The 24,330-nt window shown below is 35.0% G+C and overlaps 1 protein-coding gene across 12 annotated transcripts; it reads right to left on the bottom strand.

Moving 5' to 3' along the window:
- LOC139808097 (ABC transporter G family member 20-like) lies at positions 1-24,330 on the bottom strand. 12 transcript variants are annotated; one of them, XM_071769737.1, is made up of 16 exons: positions 21,131-21,604; positions 20,784-21,032; positions 18,166-18,307; positions 14,260-14,504; positions 13,892-14,069; positions 13,718-13,811; positions 13,319-13,537; positions 13,133-13,236; positions 2,469-2,694; positions 1,834-2,011; positions 1,497-1,612; positions 1,299-1,369; positions 1,125-1,213; positions 858-1,034; positions 691-777; positions 1-368 (listed from the first exon to the last, which is right to left on the bottom strand). In XM_071769737.1, exons 3-16 carry the CDS (start codon positions 18,267-18,269, stop codon positions 154-156), a joined length of 2,103 nt encoding a protein of 700 aa, XP_071625838.1. In that variant the 5' UTR covers positions 18,270-18,307; positions 20,784-21,032; positions 21,131-21,604; the 3' UTR covers positions 1-153. The 12 variants fall into 12 exon arrangements, 11 of the variants coding, with proteins under 11 accessions (XP_071625838.1, XP_071625842.1, XP_071625841.1 ...); XM_071769741.1 differs by lacking the exons at positions 20,784-21,032; positions 21,131-21,604 and adding an exon at positions 24,257-24,330 and having other exon boundaries at positions 18,166-18,287; XM_071769740.1 differs by lacking the exons at positions 20,784-21,032; positions 21,131-21,604 and adding an exon at positions 24,206-24,325 and having other exon boundaries at positions 18,166-18,287.

Here is a 24,330-nt window from a genome sequence, read left to right on the forward strand (position 1 = left end):
TAAATAAAATAATCTATATATATTTTTTTTGTATAACATAATAAATCAGTGTTTTGGAGAGACACTCTGCATATTTATCTAATTGAATTCTGTAGATTATGCGAGATTGTTTCTGTAGTGTATCAAAAGTTTCTTCTACGCTTTTAAATAATATCACGAGGATTTCGATCTTACACCAAGTATGGTTATAATGAAGAACAACAATATCCATCCTAAACTTATTAACAAACCAAAGTAAACTTCCGAATCAGTTATGGAAGAACCTTTATAGATGAGTCCTCTCAGAGATATGGAGGGCAATGTGGTTGGCACTATGTAGCTAAACCAACGAAGGATTTTTGGCATTCCTTCCAATGGCCACATGCCTCCTATGATTTTGTCAAATTAATATATTAATAAAAATTAGATTAACGTAAAATAATCTTCCACTATTTTATATACATATATATATATATATATATATATATATATATATATATATATATATATATATATATATATTATGTATATGTATATATTATTGATGTTAATTTTAACAAACATTTTCTAAGATTATTATTAACAATGTAATATATCGTTATATGATAAAAGAATTAAACTTCAGAGATAATCCATTTAATAACGGTAACACTTAGCAACACTAGACTGAAGTAAAAAGTAATTTTTGCGAAACAAAGAATAGAGATTCACCGTTGAGTAGTATTATCGGGAAAAAACTACCGGCCGAACAGTAAGTCGCCATAGTGTGATTTTTACACCCAATAGAGACGATAAAACCTGGAAATGCATTAACACAAATAATCAACTTAATTCTCAGCAGTTTCTGAATTGCTGCTGCGCGCTTATTTAGTACTCACCGTACATCAATCCGGTAAAACCACTTAAAAACAGAAATATAATTGTGACAAATATCGATCCTTTACATTCCAAACCCCATATAGGAAAGAATAAGAGAATTATCATGCTGGTATGAATGGCTATGATGATGCTCTGAATAACAATGTGAGATAGCAGGATTTCTTCTGTCCTGACCCCTATCACATTTGTATTTATATTACTTTGATAAAAAATAGGGAGAAAAAATAGCCGATAAAACCGATCTTGGAGTCTTATTAATAAATTACCTTGGACTACGCTTCGATCCCAGACGCCTTCTAATCGCTCTGTTACTATCAAGGTGGTGGAGACTGTATTGGCTAAAAAGAATACGAGTCTGCAAAGTTATAATATAAAACTATAAATAGTTTAGTAACAGCAAGTTTGATTTCATATATTATGTTAGCTTGATTTTTGCTTACGTTAGCATAAAGGATGGTGTCACGTAATCTGTATAATTAAGATCTGTTGTACCATAAATGGGATCTTCAAACTGAAAACGATTAAAACTTTAATCTTTTATACAAAAGTTTAACACAAAAAAGAGAATGAAAGAGAGAGAGAGAAAAATTTAAATTATAAAATAAATTATAAAATTACAAAATCTAAAATATACTTACTCGGATTGGCGGAGTAGCCAATTTTGGCGAATATTTGCAGTCCCTCATGATATCCTCATATACCTCTAAAAAACGATCAAATAGTTTCTTCTGCGTTATGAGCCCAACTTGTCTATCTGTAACAAAAGCCATTGTAAATTAAGTATTTGTAATAAATCAATTAATTTATGTGCCGTTTATGTTAAAATATTCAGGATTTGAAATAGTCTTAATTGCTTGAATCTATTTTTGCGTAATTTTCTAAATAATATTTTTTATTTAAAATAATTTATATATAAAATTTCTTAAAGTTATTATTTTTACGTGGAACGCTCTTCATAACACATAAATAACGTACCGCCCATATCGAGAAAAACATGAATCTGACTGGCGAGAAGATCGGAATCCTTCGCGAAATTGGAAATTTCCACTCGTATTTGCAGAGCTTCGGAGAAATTTTGATTAAAATATATTATACCCATGAGTTCTCCATTTTGTACATCATGTCTCGCCTCTAAAATATTGTCATAATATTTCTGAAAGCGAAGTATAATTAATAAAAATCTTCAGGAAGTGCGTTAATGTTTATTATTACTGTCATTCTCTCAGTTTATACACTGAGAAAAAAATATTTAAATCCAAATAAATATTTATTACATATGGCTCCTATATAACTGCTTTACTTAATATAATACACATATTTATTTAGAATAAGATATTTTTATTTAATTTAAATAAAAATATCAAATTATAAATAAATGTGTATTATATAATTAAGTAAATTTTAAGTAAAGCTATTAGGAGCCACCTTAATAAATATTTTTTTGCATTTAAATATTTTTTTATCAATGTATCAAGTAAATATTCTCATATATTTACATGGAATAAATGAGGAGAGAAGAGGACATCAAGAAAACGAAAAGCCAGTTTTAATCATGAACATTAAACACATTATTAATTTACATTATATTATTAATTTTTAAATCATTATACCTTTATCGCAATAGAGTCGTCAAAATTGTGCAAGAACCTACAGCTAAGGTTGCCGAAATGGCAGGTGATTTCATCATTCCAAATATTGCCTAAGTTGCTTCCGTAATCGCAGTTGCTAGCTTCATCGTTGACAACCCCAATCTTCAAGTCCTTTGGATCTGCACCAATTGCAACTAAAAATATGGTGACTTGAACTATCGGGAAAGTTACTGCAAAAGCTAGTCCTCTGAAAGAATGTGTTGTTATTATTATTATCATCATCATCATCGTCATCGTCATCGTCATCGTCATCGTCATCGTCATTATTATCATTATCGTTATCGTCATTATTATCATTATCGTTATCGTTATCGTTATCGTTATCGTTATCGTTATCGTTATCGTTATCGTTATCGTTATCGTTATCGTTATCGTTATCGTTATCGTTATCGTTATCGTTATCGTTATCATTATTATTATGAAATGTGCAACAATTAATGAAATTTCTTATTTTTTAATATAATGTTTTGGATATAACAATTCAACACTGTATACAAGTAGATACCCGTACAGCACCTTTTATAGCAAATATATACCTATATTAAATACGTAACTATATTGCATTTTTATTGCATTTCATTTCATATCAAATATAATGTGTTAAATACGTAATTAATGCAATAGGTATGAAATATTCAAGTCGAAATACGTATATAATACATAGCAAGTATACTACGCATATATTTTATATAATGTATGTAATGATATATAATCATATATGTACAATGTTCTATATACAATTTGACATTATGAGTTCTTATATATATATATGTTTATTAACTTTAGCATTACAGCCAGAAAGTAGACTTGGTTTACAATCAATCCTTAATCTCTCATACTTGCATTCAATCCACGCATACACAAATATCCAAAAAATCCTATTATAAATTATACAAATATAAATAATCGTAGCTTTTTATTGCACTATCTCCTAACCTCACAGCCTATCTAACAACCTATTGACATTCTATATCTATCTTCTTTTTCTTTCGCATTCCTTTCCCTTACAACTTTCAACAATACCTCCGCTTTGGTGGTGTCCAATTTATCGTTCCAAAGTTTTTCCAATCTTTCCTTACTATCTTTTCCTAATACAGTAAACCATTCCTTTGTCTCAATACAATCCTCTACGTAGTGTTTCATGCTATCCTTACCTTCTTTGCAAAAAATACACATCCGCTTATCCTTTTCTAACCAATACCTATTTCCTGATTCTAAGTTACCGCATCTTAAATTTAACAGAGCTCTGATACTATCCCCAAGGTCTTGCCTGTTTAAATTATCCATCCTTAAATAGCAGGGACCTTCCAAATCCTTGTTCAACTCCTTGTATTTTTTATTATACCTTGATTCTAAAATTCTATTTTTCTCTAACTGCCTCTGAACATCCTCATCTCTATTTCTCATTTCTTTACCTAGATTCTTCCCCTCCCTTCTCAAGGCTTCCACAGCCACTACACTCCACCCATTTCTATTAAAATATTTCTCTCTTTCCTTTTTATATCTATTATTCCATTCATTGCTTTCTTTATCTAACCAACACTTTTTAATCCACCTCTCTTCACTTGCTTCCCTGACCTTATCCTCAAACTTCATGGCCCTAATTCCCCAACCTATCCTTAGTTTGCTCATTCCTAGTTCTCTAGACATCATATATCTTGGAGTGCAAAACTTTAATTTAAAAACCCAATATATAAAAGCATTTATCCACGTAGATTACATATATCCATATATATAGTAAACACAACAAATGTGCATTATCCGGGAAAAAAAATTATATATAATTACTAGCTGGTTACTCGGGCTTCGCCCCGGAGGACATATGTAATAAGACACGCAAATAGTCCCTCTCCCTCTCTCTCTCTCCCTCTCTCCCTCTCTTTTTCTCTTTCTAAAATGCTATTAATTGAAAAATATTACTTCTTTATCTACTGGAATTCAATTCCGTCGTATACAATTTTTTAAAATTCACTAAATTATTTCCTAAAAAATTGGTAAAATTTTGTAACCGATTTCCAAAAAGATACCAGTTCCCAAAAAGATCGGTAACAAAAAACTATACAGTTTATAGCACTCCTCGGGAAATTCTACCCCTGTTTTATATACAATTCTTCAAAATTCGATCAATTATTTCCCGAAAAATTGGAAGAATTAAAAAAACCGGTTTCCGAAAAAATCGGTAACAAAAACTGTACACATCATGGCGCTCCCCGGAAAATTCTACCCCTACTTCATATACAATTCTTTAAGATTCGGTTAATGAATTCCCAAAAAATTGAAAAAAATTCGGTACCGGCCTTCTAAAAAATCGGTAACAAAAAATTATACATTTTATAGCACTCCCCGGAAAATTCTACCCTTGTTTAATCTATAATTCTTTGAGATTCGGTCAATTATTTCCAAAAAAATTAGAAAAATTTGAAAAACCGGTTTCTAGAAAATCGGTAACAAAAAACTATACACATAGTGGCACTCCCCGGAAAATTCTACCCCTATTTCATATAATTTTGGTAAAAATTCGGTTCAGAGGTTTGGGCTGGGCGTTGATGAGTGAGTCAGTCAGTCAGTCAGGACATCTTCCTTTATATCTCTACTCTCTACTATTATATAAAGGGGAAAAGTTTGTACTGTTGTTCGGGGTAATCTTAGAAACTATTGGACCGATTTTGAAAGTATTGTATATGAACTAGGGGTAGAATTTCCCGGGAGTGCTATAGGGTGTATAGTTTTTCGTTACCGATTTTCTGGAAACCGGTTTTTCTAATTTTTTCAATTTTTCAAGAAATAATTGGCCGAATTTTAAAGAATTGTATATAAAACTAGCTGGTTACCCGGGCTTCGCCCGCGGGAGTCGTTTTTCTTAAAACGACTTTATTTGTGTTTCAATATTCTTATTGTGGACAAACATAAGGAGTCGGGTTGATTTAAAGACGGTAGTTTAACTTTTCCACATGAATAACACATTTTAGGTGCTTAAGTTTTAAACTTTTTTACTTGACAATGATCACATATTGGATCAATTTTCCAAATTATTACTTTCGGATGAAATTGATATTCGCAATTTGAATCATAACTAAATGACTCTAATTTCAAATTGGACCGCATAAATGATTTCATGGATTAAACATGTTGTAACCGGTCTTTTTCTACTCAAGTTTCACACTATTGAGTCATTTCCACTTTTCCGATATTTCACTTATCGATCAGTGACTTCATCAATTGGTTTTCCCGGGCATTTTTTTCGAGAATTTCGAGATTGCTATGATTATATATAATTATATATGATCATATAGAGACAAAATTCATATATAATTACATTATATATAATCATATATATTTATATATAATTATACAATATATAATCTTTTTTCCCGGGTTTCCCTTTCCCCTCGAGTTTTTAACAACGAGTTACCGAATTTGAAAGGTTTATATGACTTTGATGTAATTTTTACTATGGCAATACTGCTTTTTATCATATAAATAAAGTAACTTTTGCTCAAACTATGCTCAAACTATATTCTAAAGTGGAAAGAGTTAATTTTTTACTATGGTATACAGTAAAAATTTATTCGGTATATATTTTCTACTTTTCTTTGCAATACTAACTTTTAGCCAACAAATTTTTGCTTTGTAACATAAAAATTTTTACTATGAAAAAATGTAATTGCGTTACTTTATTGTTTTTAAAATAATAACTATGGCATTTAAACTTGTAATTCCTTGATGCTCCACAGCTAGTGTGACATTATAGTAATATTTAATATAAAATTTTCTCCGTGTATGTGTGTGTGGTTTTTTTTTTGTAGAGATCGGAAAAATACTCTTATGTATCATCAGGACTTAATGTTGTGCCTGGGTATGTCGGACTCGGATCTCCTCTACCAACTAAAAAACCTCCTCTGTCATCAGCCTCTGTTTCCCCCGCGGTACCACCGTTAGGCATTACTTCACGGGGGGAGGATCTAGCTATTGCTCTTTCTTCTGTATGTCGAAGTCAAGGCTTCATTTCACCTAGTTGTCGAAGTCACATCTTCCTTTCTTCAATTGTTTCGATTTTTCGCACGTTCTCTTTCTAAACGACGGAGCTCTTGGAGAACCTCCGTTGCGAAAGAATTTGTCGCCTCCCATGCTTCCTTTGATGAGAGCATAGCTCCAACTAGCGACTCTGGCCGAATTTCTAACTGAACGGCAGCTTCCCAAGCACTGCGTAACAGGTTAAAACGAGGACACGTAAAAAACACGTGCTCCATATCCTTACTCACTCCAGGGCAGGACGGGCATTCTGGAGAAACATCTAATTTAAATCGATGCAGATACGCTCGAAAGCACCCATGTCCTGATATCATCTGTGTGAGGTAGTAGTTAACTTCACCATGTTCGCGGTTTAACCAAACATCTATTTGCGGAATAAGGCGGTACGTCTACCTGCCATTTGTTGTGATGTTCCACGTTTCTTGCCATCGTTGTATGCTTCTCAGTCGTTCTTCAGCTCTGAGCTCTACCGGGCTCATTGAAGTTGATCCCTTTCGTCGGTAGAGAGCTCTTCGTTCTTCTGCTAGTACTTCAATAGGTGGCATTCCGGCAATGACACACACTGCGTCTACAGACACGGTGCGGAAAGCACTGGCGATTCTCAGGGCACTCAGCCTATATACTGGCGCGATTTTTCGTCGTGATTCTTGTGTTTTAAGTGCATCACTCCAAACGGAAATTCCATATGTGAGCACCGACGTGACCACTGAAGAAAGTAATGCTCTCCTCTTCTGCTTCGGCCCTCCTATGTTAGGCATTAGCCGTGATAGGGTCGTTTCGACTACTGACGCTTTAGCACCTACATGTTCTGCCTGCTGTTTGAAGCTAAGTCGGGCATCAATCATTACTCCTAGGTGCCGAATAGACGGCTGGGATGTTATTTTATGCTCTCCAACTTGCAGTGTGACTGTCTCTAGTTGCTTCCTACTAGTGATAAGCACTGCCTCGGTCTTGTGTTCTGCCAGCTTCAGGCCAACTGAATCCATCCACTGGCTGATCTTCTCGAAGGTGGTGTCAAAGACAAAGTTTATCTCTTCTAAATGTTTCGCGACAATCACAATAGCAACATCATCCGCATATGCCACGAGTTTAGCTTCTCTTGGCAATGCTAGTTTCAGCAAACCATCGTACATGATATTCCAGAGAAGAGGGCCCAGAACCGATCCCTGAGGTACTCCTCCAGTGACTCTATGCTCTTTCGGACCAATCTTAGTGTCGTATTTTAAGATCCTATCTGTGAAGTAGCTTGCTACCATCCTTTGTAGGTATTTCGGTACACTCATTTCGGTGAGGGCTCTCATAATACAGTCCCACTTGGCGGAATTAAAGGCATTTTTGATGTCTAGTGTCACACCAAGCAGTACTTCTTCGTGCCCCTTTTCCATCTGTTCTCGGCAATCGCCTCCTTCGCTGTGCCGACGACAAGATCGATTGCATCCAGCGTGGAGCGATCTTTACGAAAACCATATTGGTTGCTGGCGAGCAGCGGCTCGACTGCTGTTTCAATTTTTCTGTGAACAATACGTTCTAGTATTTTTCCAGCTGTATCCAACATGCAGAGTGGTTCATCTGATGGCTTTTTCCCCTTAGGAAGCAGTACTAGTCTCTGTTGCTTCCATTTCCGGGGAAAGATACCTTTTTTAAGGCATGCGTTATATACCTCTAAAAATAGCGCAGGTGTTGTTTTGATAGCTGCCTTCAATGCGATGTTTGGGATTCCATCCAAGCCAGGAGCTTTCGTATTCCCGACTCTATTACACGCTTCCATTAGCTGGTCCTCTGTGATTAGTGGGATCTCTTCTATCTCATGTTGTTCTGTCAGGTAGTGAAACTTCTTTTGTTGGGGAAAAAGCGTAATCACAATCGTCTCCAGGAGTTTCGGACATATGGGCGATTGCATTGATTGCCTTTTAAGGTGAGTCATGACTACCTTATAAGGTTTGCCCCACGGGTCGTTTTCTACTTCCTCGATCAGATCACGCCAGGGGGCGTTTCGTTCTCATCGCGAGAAGAGGCGCACCCAGAGCGTACACGTTGGGACCCGAAAGATGGTGAACTATGCCTGGTCAGGACGAAGTCAGGGGAAACCCTGATGGAGGTCCGTAGCGATTCTGACGTGCAAATCGATCGTCGGAACTGGGTATAGGGGCGAAAGACTAATCGAACCATCTAGTAGCTGGTTCCCTCCGAAGTTTCCCTCAGGATAGCTGGCACTCGGCCGTTCCGCACGGAACGCGCGCGAGTCTCATCTGGTAAAGCGAATGATTAGAGGCCTTGGAGCACCTACAGTGCCAGACTAGAGTCAAGCTCAACAGGGTCTTCTTTCCCCGCTAATTTTTCCAAGCCCGTTCCCTTGGCAGTGGTTTCGCTAGATAGTAGATAGGGACAGTGGGAATCTCGTTAATCCATTCATGCGCGTCACTAATTAGATGACGAGGCATTTGGCTACTATAATGAGAGTCATAGTTACGACCGCACCGGGGGGTCTGGGGGGGCGGTTAGCCTCCCCGTGGTCGGAGTGCGATCAACATTAGCAGTACTTCCCTTCACGCTAGAATCAGAGCCGACGCCGGGGATTTCCCCCTTACAGAGCCCATACCTGACGATTACGTACTCTCGGACAAGCCGACCCTTCAAACGTAGGGGTACGGTTTCCTGTAACGCACTCATGACTCGCTATTGTACCTGTGATGTTCCCCAGGTAGCAGGGTTCCTGCAGGGGGCGTGATCTACTCGGATTAGATCAGCCCAACTGACAGGGTTGGGGTGCCATAGCACCCCCATTATAGGTAATGCGCAACATGAGCTTCATAGCGTGACCCACACTAGGCCCTCCATGCCGCTCACTCGGCTATGCGAATCATCTGCCCCTACGAGTCCGACACCATCTGGTAGGGCACCGGTAGCCTCCCGGTGGGGCTCCCTACCCCCGTAGTACTCGTGTCGAGCGATCTTAGCTCACGTTTGACGAGTCGCCGTCGCTAGTGCCATGCCACCAGCTACCACGTAATCGCACGAGTCACCCCGTACTGTTAACGCGTCGCTCATCGGTTGCCCGGAGATCCGGGATTCGGCAGCAACGACGCGCTTTAGGAATATACGGCACGTGGTGCGCCATATACCCCGCTCGTATTGGGCACCTCCCACGCACGAGCACGCCGCGCTTGCCTCGCGGAACGCTACCCTGTTCAGTACTACCGGCTGCATCCGTTACCCAGCTGATAGGACCTGGGATTGGGCAGCAGCCCAGCAGTTTTATGGGTAAAGGGCACAGGGTGCACCGTTTACCCGCGCTTGCTTGAATTTCTTCACGTTGACATTCAGAGCACTGGGCAGAAATCACATTGCGTCAACACCCGCGAGGGCCATCGCAAGGGCCAGCATTGTCGTTCACTATCTCTGATGGCCTTGCGTAAACTTCGGCGTGCGTTTTTGTACTCTGCCACCAGTTCTTCGTAGTTTGACTTCTTGCGGCCACGCTGTGTGTGTGTGTGTGTGTGTGTGTGTGTAACGCTTTTGTTGTCCGTTTATGCTTTAACTTTTGTAATTTTTGAGATATCGGGATGCATTTTTTTTTTAATCGATAGAGTATCATATAAGGCCCATACAGCACATGTAGATACTGAGAACGTTCGAAGAATATCGCAGCAGTACATTGCGTATATTCTCAAAACATTTTAGATACGTACTGCGATATACTGCGCACAAACTGAGAAGATTTCTATGTCCGCTTTTTTCCAGTTCGTAGTATGTACTGAGAATATTTCGCAGTAAATACCAAGAACATCACAAGTACCAATATAGAACCAAGGATAGAATGTGCACGATATATATACTTATTAAGTTAGATTAATAAAATTATGTTTGTTGCCTTCTCCACTGTGCTACGTGAGATATAAGGATCACTTAATGCGACTTAAGCTGATTTGCAGCGAACAATTTAAAATGCATTTGTCACAAATTTTATATGAAGTCATTATCATGTACTCGAAAAAAAAATTTATACTTATTTAAAAAACATTATAATATTTTATCGAAGAAAAGTCAAAATAATAAGCAAATCAAATTTTTGTTTTAATTTTATATTCTTAATTGAAGAATTGAATAATTAGAATTCAAAATATTATTTATTATTTTAAGTAATATTATCAAGAAAACATTCTTTGTAAAGATCATCGTTACTTAAAAAAAAGAGAAAACTGAGTAATAGGTTTTCTTAGCACTAGAATGATAATTTTTTGCGTGTACGTATACGGCACGCCGTTTTGCTATTTAAGATAAATATAAAGGTACCAATACCCGGGCACTTAAGCGTAGGAAATGTACCGATACCTGGACACGTACCTGTGTCTGGATACCTTTAAAAAAATATAAATTTATGGAAATAAACGTTTGGATATTATAACTAAAGTTTTAAACTACACAAAAAAATACTTTTATCTTTGATTTTAATTTGCGTTATACTTATAAATAATAAAGGTGTCCGGATATAGGTACACGTCCGGATATTGGTACCTTTACCTTAATACCATCATAAAAATTCTACCAAATTAAATTGACACTCAAAGAAAAGAAATTATTATTATGTCTAGACATACTTATAATTCATCGAATTATTAATAAGCTATAATTGAAAATGAAGAATTAAAATTATGTCTAGACAAAATATTAAGTCCGAATTTATTTTATGTTATGACAAATTTTTCGGGAATTAAAATTATCTACAAAATTGTAATTCCCGAATTTTACTTATGTACACAATTTTAATTCTTGAATTTATATTACGTACATAATTGTAATTTTCGATCTTATCTCGTTATCTTTAACAAAGAATTTTTTCTTGATAAAGATAAATACGTTTATTGACCCCCTCAGGGTTGCAAGGCGTTTTTGTAGGGATGTTCCCAACCCTTTATTTAATTCTCATCCAATACTACCTTTCTCCTCTCACTTTAATTCTTTGGACCAACGGCTTAACGTCTTTTTCCGGAGACGGAGCCCAGTTTGTTTCGCACAAGAGCCTATCTTGCACGGAGGGGCGCAGCTTTCAGAAAAACATTCCATGTTTACATGGCTCTAGTGGACTCGAACCTGGTTCCTCAGATTACGAGTCCGGCGCTCTACCACTAAACCACACTGCCGCCCTAATAAATATTTTCTTGATAATAATCTTAAAATGTACTCATCACAAATTTTATAAAAAGTCTTTGTCATGTACTCGAAAACAGAATTTATACTCCTTCAAAAAACATTATAAAATTTTATCAAGGAAAAGTCAAAATAATAAGCAAATCAAATTTTTGTTTTAATTTTATATTCTTAATTGAAGAATTAAACAATTTAAATTCAGAATATTATTTGTTTTAAGGTGGTATGTCCATATAACCTATGAAAACAGATCGATGCAGTTTTTTCAGTAAAAGTAATTAAGCAACTGACGAATCTTCATGCTAAATTTGAAATGGATTGACCGTGTAGTTTCCGAGATATTATTGTCTAAAAATGTGCTTTTTTCCCTATCTTAAGCATTGCGTTTATGGCGGACGACGCGTGAGAGACCGTAATTTTGAGATAAATTGATGGTAGTAAATTATAGAAAAGACAGGTCAGGTTGAAAATTAGAATAAAAACAGAGGAGTGTCTTCCGAATCATATGGTACCAAAGCCAACAATCTCAACCGTATAGAATGTTCACAAAATTAGTTAAAAGACATCGATTTCAGTCCATTCCTCACTGTGATCACAAACCTTCGGATATGTGGCAACGTCGCGCTTTGAATTCATAACGCGAGTTGCATAGGTTAAAACGCGGTTGTTCGTTCATGATATAAAAGTAAATGTTGCACTTAAATAAAATTAACCTCTAAGTTTATTGCTCCGAACGATACACGTGCAACCATTTGTTTACATGAATGTTGCGACGTTGCCACATCTGAAGCTCTTCTGTACTACGCTAAGAAAATTGGACTATTTTCATTCGCCTCTTTTTTATTATTGATTATTTATTCGATTTGTGATATACAATCATTTTGAGAAATTCATTAATGAATTTAGTCGACTATGAAAGTGTATGAAATTAGAAGTTTTAAAATGAGGTTTATTTTGACTCACATAGTCGCGAATAAACCACCATAAGTAAAAAGAGTGATGAGTGTATTTTAAGATTATTGTCAAAAAAACATTCTTTGTAAAGATAACAGCTACTTAAAAGAAGAGAACTAAAATGGAGTAATTGGTTTTCTTAGCACCAGAATGATATTTTTTGCGTGTGAATTGTGCGTACATGAATAGCAATCGCGATATAAGATCGCAAGCCAAAAAATAATTATTTTTTCTTTCTGTGGCAAGAAAATGATAGAGCTCTATCATTTTCACACACCACCTTGCGGTAGATAGCATGGCGACTCGTGTGCATAGATGCAATCTATACAATATATAAATTACATCTATGCACACAAGTTAATATTTTAAAAAATTTGACTTGCACTACTAAGACTTAAAAGGAAGTGGCAACATTCGGAATTGAAACAATTGCAATTTTATTTTGTTGATAAGTGCATCTCTTCTGAATTACTGATAAGTTAAGTACTTACGCGTAATAACGAAGAAATTGGATGCCGTTCTTCGCCAGTAGCGCTTTAAACCTTTTCGATCGCGAAACTTTACGTCTCGAAACCGTTTTGTATTCCGAGTTTCCCTTAACAATTCGGTTTATTTGTGTTATAAAATAATAGATTTACAAAATTTTATATAACACGAGAACATAATTTTATATATACTTTTGTTTGTTCGTATTTATCTCGGTTTTGATTCATCAGTTCGCTGCCGCTACCGGTATCTTTCGCCTTGGATTCCTGAGTCTCATTCAAGATGATCGCATCATTCTGACCCTTGCATAGTTTCAGGAAAGCCTCCTCCAAGAACGAGCATTGAAATTGCTCCAGTAATTTCTGAGGCGGCGATTCCGCCAACAATTTACCACATCTCATTAAACCGATCTGCGTAGGATTGAAAATACACATTATTAAGCACGATCTGTGTGTGTGTGTGTGTCATTGATCGAAAAAAATTTTTTTTAAGTAGTTCTCGTTTCAAGAACTTATAGAATGTTTTTCTAGCAATTTTTTTATATAGATATTATCAAGACTAATTTAATGAAAAGACTAATGGAGACTCACTTTACTAGCATTTTTAGTCTCCTCGATATAATGCGTCGTGATCAGCACAGTGATGCCTTCCTTTTGCGTAATTTCGATCAAGTAACCCCAAATGCTGCAAAGAAAAGGTACGTCCAAACATTTTCTTATTATTCTTTGCTCATCGCACTTAAAAAAAAAGCAAAATCTACTTACTTCTCTCTCAAAATTGGGTCCAAGCCCACAGTAGGTTCGTCTAGAATCAGAAGCTCGGGACTGTGAATCAATGCGGCGGCGAAAGAAACCCTTCTTTGTTGACCTCCACTCATATTCTTCACCAGGTGATCTGCTGGGGGTAGTTGGAGCAACTTCGAAAAGAACCTTTGTCTCGTCTCTTAAAAATAATAGAAGAAAAAGCTATAGTTGTTTCGAAGTAACTTTATAGTGAGATACCTTATAAATAATTTAAAATAGAAATAGGAAAAACGTTTATTTAAAAATAAAACTGAAACTTCTCAGAATTTACGCGATGTTTCGCGTGCAACGACTGCAAGTGCTCTTTTCATATACATTCTATGTCCTACCGATTTTCTCATCGTCAAGTCCGTTGATCCTGCCGAAGTAATAAAGAGCATCGCTCATGGTGAACTCTCCGACCAAAGAGATATCCTGCGGCATGTAACCCACTTGAGGCCCAGGAATTCCGGAGCCCTTGCCACCCGGATTTCCCCCCAAGACCCACACCTCTCCGCTGTCGAGATAACGAACCCCGACGACGCAGGACAGCAACGTGGTCTTGCCGCATCCACTGGCCCCCAACAGTCCGTATCTGTTTTAATGAAAGATTTTACTTTTGTTTACACGACACATTCGAACACATAAAATCGCGAATATGTCCTTTAATTTCACGATAAACGGATTCATAATCGTTCTCCAGTATGGATTCCCTTTTGAAATCCCGACTTATCTGCCAACTTTATATCTACCCACGTTCGCACTTCATCGAAGAACAATGGTGATTTATGGTTTCCCTCGAGGTATTGTAATTAGTCTGATGGATGGCAGGCGCGACTCGTTAATAAAGTGTTGGATACAATCTCAGGGCATTCGATCACTCGTTGGCAAAAGCAATTAGCGGTCGACTACTAACAACACACAGTGATAAGTGAATGGAATCTGAATTTTCGAAAATTTGTCCAAAGAAAGATCAGATATATCTGTGCGACGTCAATATGCGTCCGATATAACGTAATACGGAGACCTTAGAATTTTGAGGAAAAGTGGAAAATATTTAACAGTACCTATCTAATGTTAACATGCCCATATAAACCTCCCTTAATATATTCTAAATATCTATATACTTATCTCAAAATGTCAGTTAAGATTGACAAATCGATTATTCCATTCTCCGAAATAATTAAGAAATTGCAAAGAGCTCTCTTAGGTACCACTGTGCGATTGTCGCGAAATCGCGATATGAAGAACGAAAGATGATAGATCGCTATTGTGCAACTCGATGAAATCATCAAGCACCCGCGATTTGCTTCAGTCTCGCTGCGGCATGTTGATCATTAGTATCATCGCAATCCTGTTACTCGCGGGAGGAGTTTTCTTCTCCTTGCCGGTCCAAAGATCGATACCAATGATACGTGACAACATGATGTTGATCAATCTGCACGCGAGCGAATCGAACGTCAACGATGATCTTGATGAGTTGATCGAAAAATTACAAGAAATGGAGAAACCGCGAGTTTATTTGATAATTAATCAATCTAGGAAGGAAAGTTATCGAGATTAATGGCGAAATTGATCTTAAACAGAATTAGGTATTTCAGTAAATTGACTTAATTGTTTCTAATATTCAGGATGTTTGGATGCAATCACTAAATATCCTTTTAATAACAAATTTTTTGGTCAATTTACAGTAAATTTTTACTTAGCGAAAACATCGACGTATCAAATAATTTTTGAGTTATAAGCGGCCAAAGAAGAAAAGTTTTTGTCGGGTTAAACTTCGGAGAATAAATAATAAAAATATATTTTTCAATTCATTTTAGATACTTTTTATTTTAAGAAATTTTTTATTTGAAATGTAATGTTACAAAGATTGATGCAATGAAAGAATTAGATTTATAATAAATGGAGATCTCGGTGTTTTTGTTAAGAAAATAATTAACTCTTGACATTTAAAGAATTTGTTAGTAGAGGAACATTTCTAATTAATAAATCTGATCTTTTTTAGAGGTACCTAAATTTCGACAAAGTGATTTCGAAGCTAACGTGACGAATAATCCTATATACATAAGAAAATCTTTACCGAAGAAAACACTTTTCTCCAAATCGTGTGTAACACTGATGTCACAAAGAGCACGGCATTACGACATTTTTCATAAACATCTTAGTAGATTTTTGCAGATTTAACTCTTCAATATCGTGACTTAGCAATATCAAAGAATTGAATTGTCATGTTAATTTAATTTTTTATTTGCTTGAATAATTAATCTTTACCTTTTTTATACAGACTGGAAGTGACATTAAAAATATTTTGCCGCGCGTGACATTACTGATAACGCAAGAACGTGATAACTACAATGAGAAACTAACTCATCAGAATTCAATTGACTATGAAATTTTGCGTCATGTACTCCAAGAATATCAGGATTCAATGAGTCTCGATAAAAACAATTTTTTATTGTTTTGGATGTTCTCTAACCCCGAATTTGCATTGGAAATGGAGAGATTTCTTTCAAGAAATGAGTTGTCTCTTGAGTTCGCCAAGTCGGTTCAACACGCTATATTCTGGGTAATCAAATCGTTTTATATGAAATGGCGACAATTGCACGATAATCTCGATTACATCTCAGAATGGAGACTCTTGAATTTACAAAGACAAGTTGAACTTATTTTAGACAATTTAGCAGATAATCAACAGCACGGGTAATCGAAAGACAATAAATAAATTCCGGAAGATAGAAGCGGCATTATTTCGAACACTGAAGAAACACTGAAAATTTAAATTGAAGAAGAAACCCTTGAACAGAATAAAGGAAATCTTAATGAAACTAACAAGACTGAAAAAAATAAAGATAAATCTTAGAAAAATACTCGGAGTAATTATATCACACCTACAGAAGAAACACGTGTTATGAATCAGCCGGAATTATTAAAACGTAACAAAGATGATATCAAAGGTAAAATTCCCACTGAGGCGGCAGTGTGGTCTAGTGGTAGAGCGCCAGACTCGTAATCTGAGGAACCAGGTTTGAGTCCACTAGAGCCATGTAAACATGGAATGTTTTTCCGGAAGCTGCGCCCCTTCGTGCATGATAGGCTCTTGTGAGGAGCAAACTGGGCTCCGTTTTTCGGAAAGAGACGTTAAGCCGTTGATCCAAAGAGTTAAAGTAAGAGGAGAAGAATAGTATTGGATACTAGATTGCGAACCTTCGGGGATATGCAATAAATTACAAATTTTACAGAATTTTACAGAAAGGGTAAAATTCCTACTACTGTTAAAATTCCAATTAATCAAAAATTTAACGTGCTAGATGATAATTATATCATTAATAATACATTCTTTTCTAAAATAAAAGCACTTAGAAATAAAAATCTTGTAAAAAACGAAATTTCGTAAAAGTAAAAAAAATTTATAGGTCCTCCTCACGACAAGAAAAATGAAGAACGGTTTAGTAAACTGGAAAGTGTTTCCTCAATTTCGCCAAGTGAGAATGCTATAGACACGTTGCAAGAGACTGATTAACAGAAACTTATGGGAACGGATGATATGCATGGATCCTTGATAAACGTAAAGGACATCCTGAAGACTCGAAGAATACTTCTCGTCCCTTCGAATAAAAACAAGAAATATAATAAAAGAAATAGACAAATATTAACAAAAGAAATTGCTGACAAACATAATTATTTTCCTAACACGAGCGTGAAATGGGCCGCTTTTCGCGCTTGTTTTGAGTGAGCAAAACGATCCATTTCGCAATCGTGACGTAAGCGTTGAGAAATGGAGTCATTTCTTAACTAGTGGAGAAATGAAATTGTAAAACAAGCGCTAAAAGCGGCCTGTTTCACGCTCTTGTTATTATAGAAAAAATAGGATGAACAACTCGTGGGAAGAGTGGTCGAGCCCAAATGAGTGTAATGGTCGCACGAGCGAAGCGAGCTTCGCTCGTGCGACCAACTTCACACTCATTCAGAATCGACCACTTTTCCCACTAGTTGTACAATAGTTATTTGTGTAACAAGTGCCGTAAGATGAAAATTCCCGGGTGCGGAGTTTACGCACGAGCCGAAGGCGGAAAGTAATCACAAGTATTAATTATTAATGCAATCTTTGTTGCATTGCTTTCTCTCCATAGGGAGTATCTTCTCGATTTTTTGGAAAAACTCGGATTGTTCGTTTACAATTTTATTCAAAACGGAAATTGATAGCGAAAACGATTAAATCTTTTGCATTGACATGATAAATAATGGTTACTTACATGGAACCCCGTGAAACCGTCATATTCAGACAGTCGAGCACCGGCTGTCCTTTTCCATAACGCTTCACGGCGTTCCTTACTACCACCGCCTCTTGCTGCACCATTCTGCGAAATGATGATGACTGTTCGATCAGCGACCAAACTGTAACAATTTTTTTTCTTGCATGATTTAAAAGAGACGTTGAATGAGTGGTTTTTTAAAAAAGTAAAAAATATGATTTTACTGTCTTCTTATTAATTTTTAATAAAAAAAGAATTTTTTTGGAACATTTTGTTCCAGACGTCTTAAAGACGTCTAAGTGTTCTCTGAAAAAAACATTGTCCCCATTGGAGGACAACTAAAAGTTATGATAATTATGAAGGAGAGGGGCTTCCTCACCCCGATTTGGCTGAAACTTCACAATTTTGTGTATTTTGGTACGTAAAACATGAATCTATAAGTTAAAATTGTCGCTCTCAATTAGCAAAAAAGTTATTGAGTACCAAAGTTGACAGTTGTGTGGTTAGGATATCTGTCATACTGACATGATGTAGACGCACATGACTATGCGCATGACGTAAAAGTGCAAGAAATTACAGTAATAGTGCAGTACAACGGCATCAATCTCTCCTAATAGTCTGGTGCCTTATTTTAATTATATCAAGATTGATTTTGAAGATATGCGGCTTATTCAATTGAACAAATAAATAATAATCTTTGGCTTGCGGTACAAGACGTAGTTGAAAATGCAAATACATGGCCAAAATTTATTAGAAAAATGTTTTGGGAGAAAAATTTGACAGATCATAATCGTATGATAACGATTTGCATATTTAAATGCAATTTTAGAAAAGTTTCTACATGAAATTTTAACATTTACATTAAGAGGGAATATACACTTAAAAACGAAAAAAAAGGTAATTTTCGAGAATTTTTTTCAGGGGAACTTTTAAAATTATTGGGTCGGGGTTTTTTGCAGTTAAAAATATACACTTTCAAGAATGTTTTAAATTTTTTTTATTAAAAAATGTTGCAAATTCACGGAGTACTGGAGTCGTCTACGCAGTACCGTAAAAAAACGGTGCCCAGCGGCGCTCCGTCAAAAATCATTTAAAACAAAAAAATCAAACAAAAAATGAAAATAGATACTATTATCTGCTTTGGTTTATCATAGCCGATTTTAAAAATATCGATTTTTTACAAAATGGCAGGCGTTTGAACTCAATGTAGCGGTTTTCAAGATCACTACGTTGAGTTTAAGCGCCCGCCATTTTGTAAAAAAACGATATTTTTAGTTTTGGAACATTTTTTTTAATAAAAAAAATTTTAAACATTCTTGAAACTGTATATTTTGAACTGTATATTTTGAACTACAAAAAACACCGACCCGATAATTTCAATAGTTCCCCTGAAAAAAATTCCCAAAAATTACTTTTTTTTTGTTTTTAGGTGTATGTTCCCCCTTAAATAGTGCATACACAAACAAAAGAAAACGCAATATTAAAGATAAGTTTCTTTATTTGAATCGCAAAATCTTTTGGTTATAGTTAATAACTATATTAAATAAGTGTTATTTATGTTTTTCATAATTTGTGGGAACTCGGACAAAATCGACGTAGTCCTGTTTACAGTTATAGCGTATACTTTAAAGAAATATTAGATTTGAACTTTAATCCACGTAAAAATAATTAATAAAATAAATATCAATAAACGTTTATAATAAAAAAATATTATAGCATAACATATTTATGTACCATTATTTGACTTTGTATTTATACTTTGTATTTATAGAGACTTTTTAATATACCAATTATTTTCTGCTTTAAAAAAGCATAACTCTATAAAAACTCTATTTCTATTATCTTTTTTAACCATTTAACTCATAGCCCAGTCAATGGAGACAAAAGAGGCGTTTTGATGCAAAAGGTCAAAGATTGTTTATACTTGGCAATTTTGTTCATTTTGGGGTCTTAATAAAAATCTCAAATTTACGACCTCGGTAAGCTGCCGCTCGCGCTGCCATTTTGAGAAAATGGCGTCAAAATCCGGTTTTTCACAAATATCACTGCAATTTAGAGCAAAAATATTTATTACAATGTTGTAGAGCATAAAATTTCCTACAACTTTTGTTTGAAACACCGAGGTCACAAACTTAGGGTTTTCATTAGGACCTCAAAATGAAAAAAATTTCCAAGTGTAAACAGTTCTTGACCTTTTGCAACCTCGAACCTACTCATTGACTGGGCTATCAATATATTATAGCATATTCAATACAACAAAACTGCATATTTTCAAAAAAAATAATAATAATTTATGTTTTTTGTTAAAACAGAGAATAGTTGATATATTAAACAGTATATAAAAAATTGTATGCTTTTACAACTATATGTAATAGGTTAGTTAGAAATATAACAATTTAAAATGTTGATTAATAAATTATTTACTCAAAAATAATTTGATAAGTAGTGAAATACATTGTTCAAAGTGCAATAACAAATTAAAAGTAAACAACAGTAACCTTTTATTTTGTTGCCAAAAAGTATGTTATGAAAAAAATAAGCATAAAAAGTATATGAAAAAACAATGTCTTTAAAGCAAGTGCAAAATTTAAAACACAGTTTAGCAAATGTAAACAAACTTGAATTTATCTTGTTTCAGCCTCCAAGACATCTGCTTCATTCGTACTAGTCTTTGGTGGATACAATTCCGCAATCGCACAGAGAAAACTATTCAAACGTTCTTCATATTTATGAGCGCGTTTGAAAAAAGATTTTGCTAAATATCCCACTAAGTGTGAAAAGCGCGTCAGTATACAGCGCGCTTGTATATAGTGGGATATTAGCTCTTACGTCTCTCCAAATGCGTTCAATGTGTTGAGTGTGGGCTCCTGCATATATAAAACAAATAAAAATATAATATTACATTTTTTTACATTTAACATTGTTTAATTTGTAAGACTATATATATTTAACTGTTTATATTTACCGATATCTGGATTTACAAAGTTTATGGAGTGATTCACATTCAGATGTGGAAGCCTTCTCTGCTTAAACAATCACATGATTTCCAACAATCTGACATTATTGTCGTCCCAGGTAGGATCCATTCTTTTATTATATTGAGAAGAGTTGTTTTTGTGCGATCTGGAACTGGCACAAGAAAACTTTGCGTGTATTGCGCTTATATCCACCAAAGATCTAATTTCCTTTAACTAGACGGCTATGATTATATTTTCTCTTGCCGATTTTTGCTTCATCTATCTCGACGATAGTATTGAGTCTTCTAAGTTTTGTAGTATTAGTTTTAGCCCAATATATAGGCAAACCTATAACATTTTTTATATTAACAATCAAAAACTTATTTTTCGCTCGTTTAAAGCAAAGGCTATAATGAGGAATAAGACCAATATACGAGCATTAATCGATGTAACAATAAATTCAAATTATATCTAGTTTTATTGAAATATTAATATGACGTTTCGTACCGTACTCGGACTTTATCAGATTTGTCAATAAGCGAAATTAAGTGCTAACATATATAGAAGTCAAAACGCAATCGATTAACCATAGAGACATACTGTGTCATGATACACTGAATTTTGTTCAAATAATCGATTAATGCTCGTATATTGGTCTTATTCCTCATTATAGCATTTTTTATATTATAAATTTTACAAATATGTAACATATCAATATACTAATACTCAACGAGGGCGGCGGTGTCTAGTGGTAGAGCGCCAGACTCGATCGTAATCTGAGAAACCAGGTTCGAGTCCACTAGAGCCATGAATCATGGAAAGGTTTTTTTCCGAAAAAACTGCGCCTTTCCATGCAAGATGCAGAGAAAACTGGGCTCCGTCTTTTGGAAGAGACGTTAAACCGTTGGTCCAAAGGAGAAAACAGTAAGGAAGTGGATGAATTGGAGGTTAAAGTTGGGTACGTCCCTTCAAAACGCCCTTTAAGGCCCCTTGAGGTATATAAAGTAAAATTCTTTTTTTTACTAATACTCAACATAATAACATTAATATATTAATATATTTAATGTATGAAATGTATTAATAAGAAACAACAAAAGAAATTGGCAATAAGAGAGTCGACCCGGTAATTGTATTAAATTATACTTACTTCTCGGCAAAAAGAAACTCAATTAACAACCGAATAACAAGAAATTTTTAATTCTGTACACAAGAAGTCTTGTCGAGGAGGTTTTAACATGATAAAATATGCAGTCATTCTGCATACCGTTTTCAAGTCAATTTAGACTTGCTAAACCAAGTATCAAGTTTTGAACTTGCTTTAAAGGCACATTGTTTTTTCACACATTTTTTATGCTTATTTTTTTTATAAAATACTTTTTGGCAACAAAACAAAAGGTTACTTCTGTTTATTTTTTAATTGTTATTGCACTTTGGACAATGTATTTCACTACTTATCAAATTAGTTTTGATTAAATAATTTATTAATTTTTCCCTATCGTGAGTTATTGCCAAAAACTCATGCAGTTGCATTTTGGCTTGTAATAACATTTAATGTAATGAGCTGTACAATGACTTGTGATAAAGAAAAAAAAATTATTTCAAATTGTTATATTTTTTACTTATCTATCAGACAGCTGTCACGTGACCTATTCAATTGCATTATTACACCACATTTATAATTTCGCACACTTTTATGTCACTGCGCATGGTCATGTGCGTCTACATTATGTTGGTACGACAAATATCTTAACCACGCAATTGTCAACTTTAGTACTTAACTTTTTTCCTAATTAAGAGCGACAATTTTAACTTACAGATTTATATTTTACGCATCAAAATACACAAAATTGTGAAGTTTTAGTCAAATCGATGAGGAAGCCCCTTTTCTTCATAGTTACCAAAATTATAGTAGGGATAACTAAAAATTATGGTAAAATTGTGATAACTTCAACTATTGTAAGGTTATATTGTTGCGTCTACCGCCGCACCGAATTTTCCCTGTTCACTCACGCACTAACACTCATGCCGAGTCGCGTTCGCGGTAAATAAATATAGGCGTATTTTTTGTTAACCACCACAACTTTATTATAAATATTCCGTACACGAGAGAGGCTTTCGTACGTCCGCCTCAGAGCAAGAATTGCCAAGTTCTGTTTTTTTATTAATTGTTTATTTTGCCCAGGCAACCGCTGTTTTACGGAGTCGATCGATATATTGATCGGACAGCTGACTCGCGGACGAAAAGCGTACCGGGCGACACGCACGCAACAATATTTATTAATATTATAACAATAGTAACTATAAAATGGTAACTCCTACCATAATTACTTTACTATGCAATTATAATCGCAAATACAAAAAAATTTTCTTTTAGTGTGTGTGGTTGTGACATTAAATAATGCAAAATATCTGAGTGCTAAATTAGCTGGCAGTAAATACTCACAGGCTATTACTGCGTCCCAGTACTCACTGCCAGTACTAAAAATTTGTTTACCCGAATAAGTCATCACTATAGATTTTCAGAATACAGTCTTAGTTATATCTAAATTGATTACATCGTGTTTTTGGTTGATAAATGTTACAGTTGATAATGACTGCTTTCCGATATTTACTACCAGTACTGACAATCTATAGTGTACAGTTGGGGACAAAAAAAATTGTTCAATTGAGTCCCGGAACGCATTCTATATATTTAATATCTAGTTACTATGTCATCAGTAATTACCAATTTTTGTAACATTTTAATATATTTGACATCTTATTTGTCTGCTCTTACAATGAATCACTGTGTAAGCTGTGTGCTCATTAGTGCTTTATCCACTTTCAAATGGGATGCATTTCAAAACTCAACCGGACAACCTTTTTGTCCTCAACGTACACTATAGATTTTGGTAGCAAATATCGGAATGCAGTCATTATCAACTGTAACATTTATCAACCAAAAACACGACGTGACCAATTTAGATATAAGTAAGACTGCATTCTGAAAATCTATAGTGTACGTGACTTATTCGAGTAAACTACAGATTTTCAGTACTGGCAGTGAGTACCGGAACGCTGTTATAGCCTGTAAATATATTTACTGCCAGCTAATTTGACACTCAGATATTTAGCATTATTTAATGTCATACAACCACACAATTAAGGCGAAACTGTTTGAAAACGTGTTAACAAGAGGAAGAATAGAAGACAGAAGTTGGAATCATTT

The sequence above is a fragment of the Temnothorax longispinosus genome, chromosome 2 (assembly GCF_030848805.1).
Source record: "Temnothorax longispinosus isolate EJ_2023e chromosome 2, Tlon_JGU_v1, whole genome shotgun sequence".
Lineage (NCBI taxonomy): Eukaryota > Metazoa > Arthropoda > Insecta > Hymenoptera > Formicidae > Temnothorax > Temnothorax longispinosus.

What these genes read in the sequence shown, in the direction of transcription:
- LOC139808097 (XM_071769733.1), bottom strand. Translation starts at nt 23,629, where the DNA reads ATGACTTATTCGGGTAAACAAATTTTTAGTACTGGCAGTGAGTACTGG. An exon ending in ACGGTTTCACGGGGTTCCAT is followed by an intron (nt 14,505 to 18,165) that starts GTAAGTAACCAT and finishes TCATTAAAACAG; the next exon opens with ATACGGACTGTTGGGGGCCA. An exon ending in GACCCAATTTTGAGAGAGAA is followed by an intron (nt 13,812 to 13,891) that starts GTAAGTAGATTT and finishes TTTTCTTTGCAG; the next exon opens with CATTTGGGGTTACTTGATCG.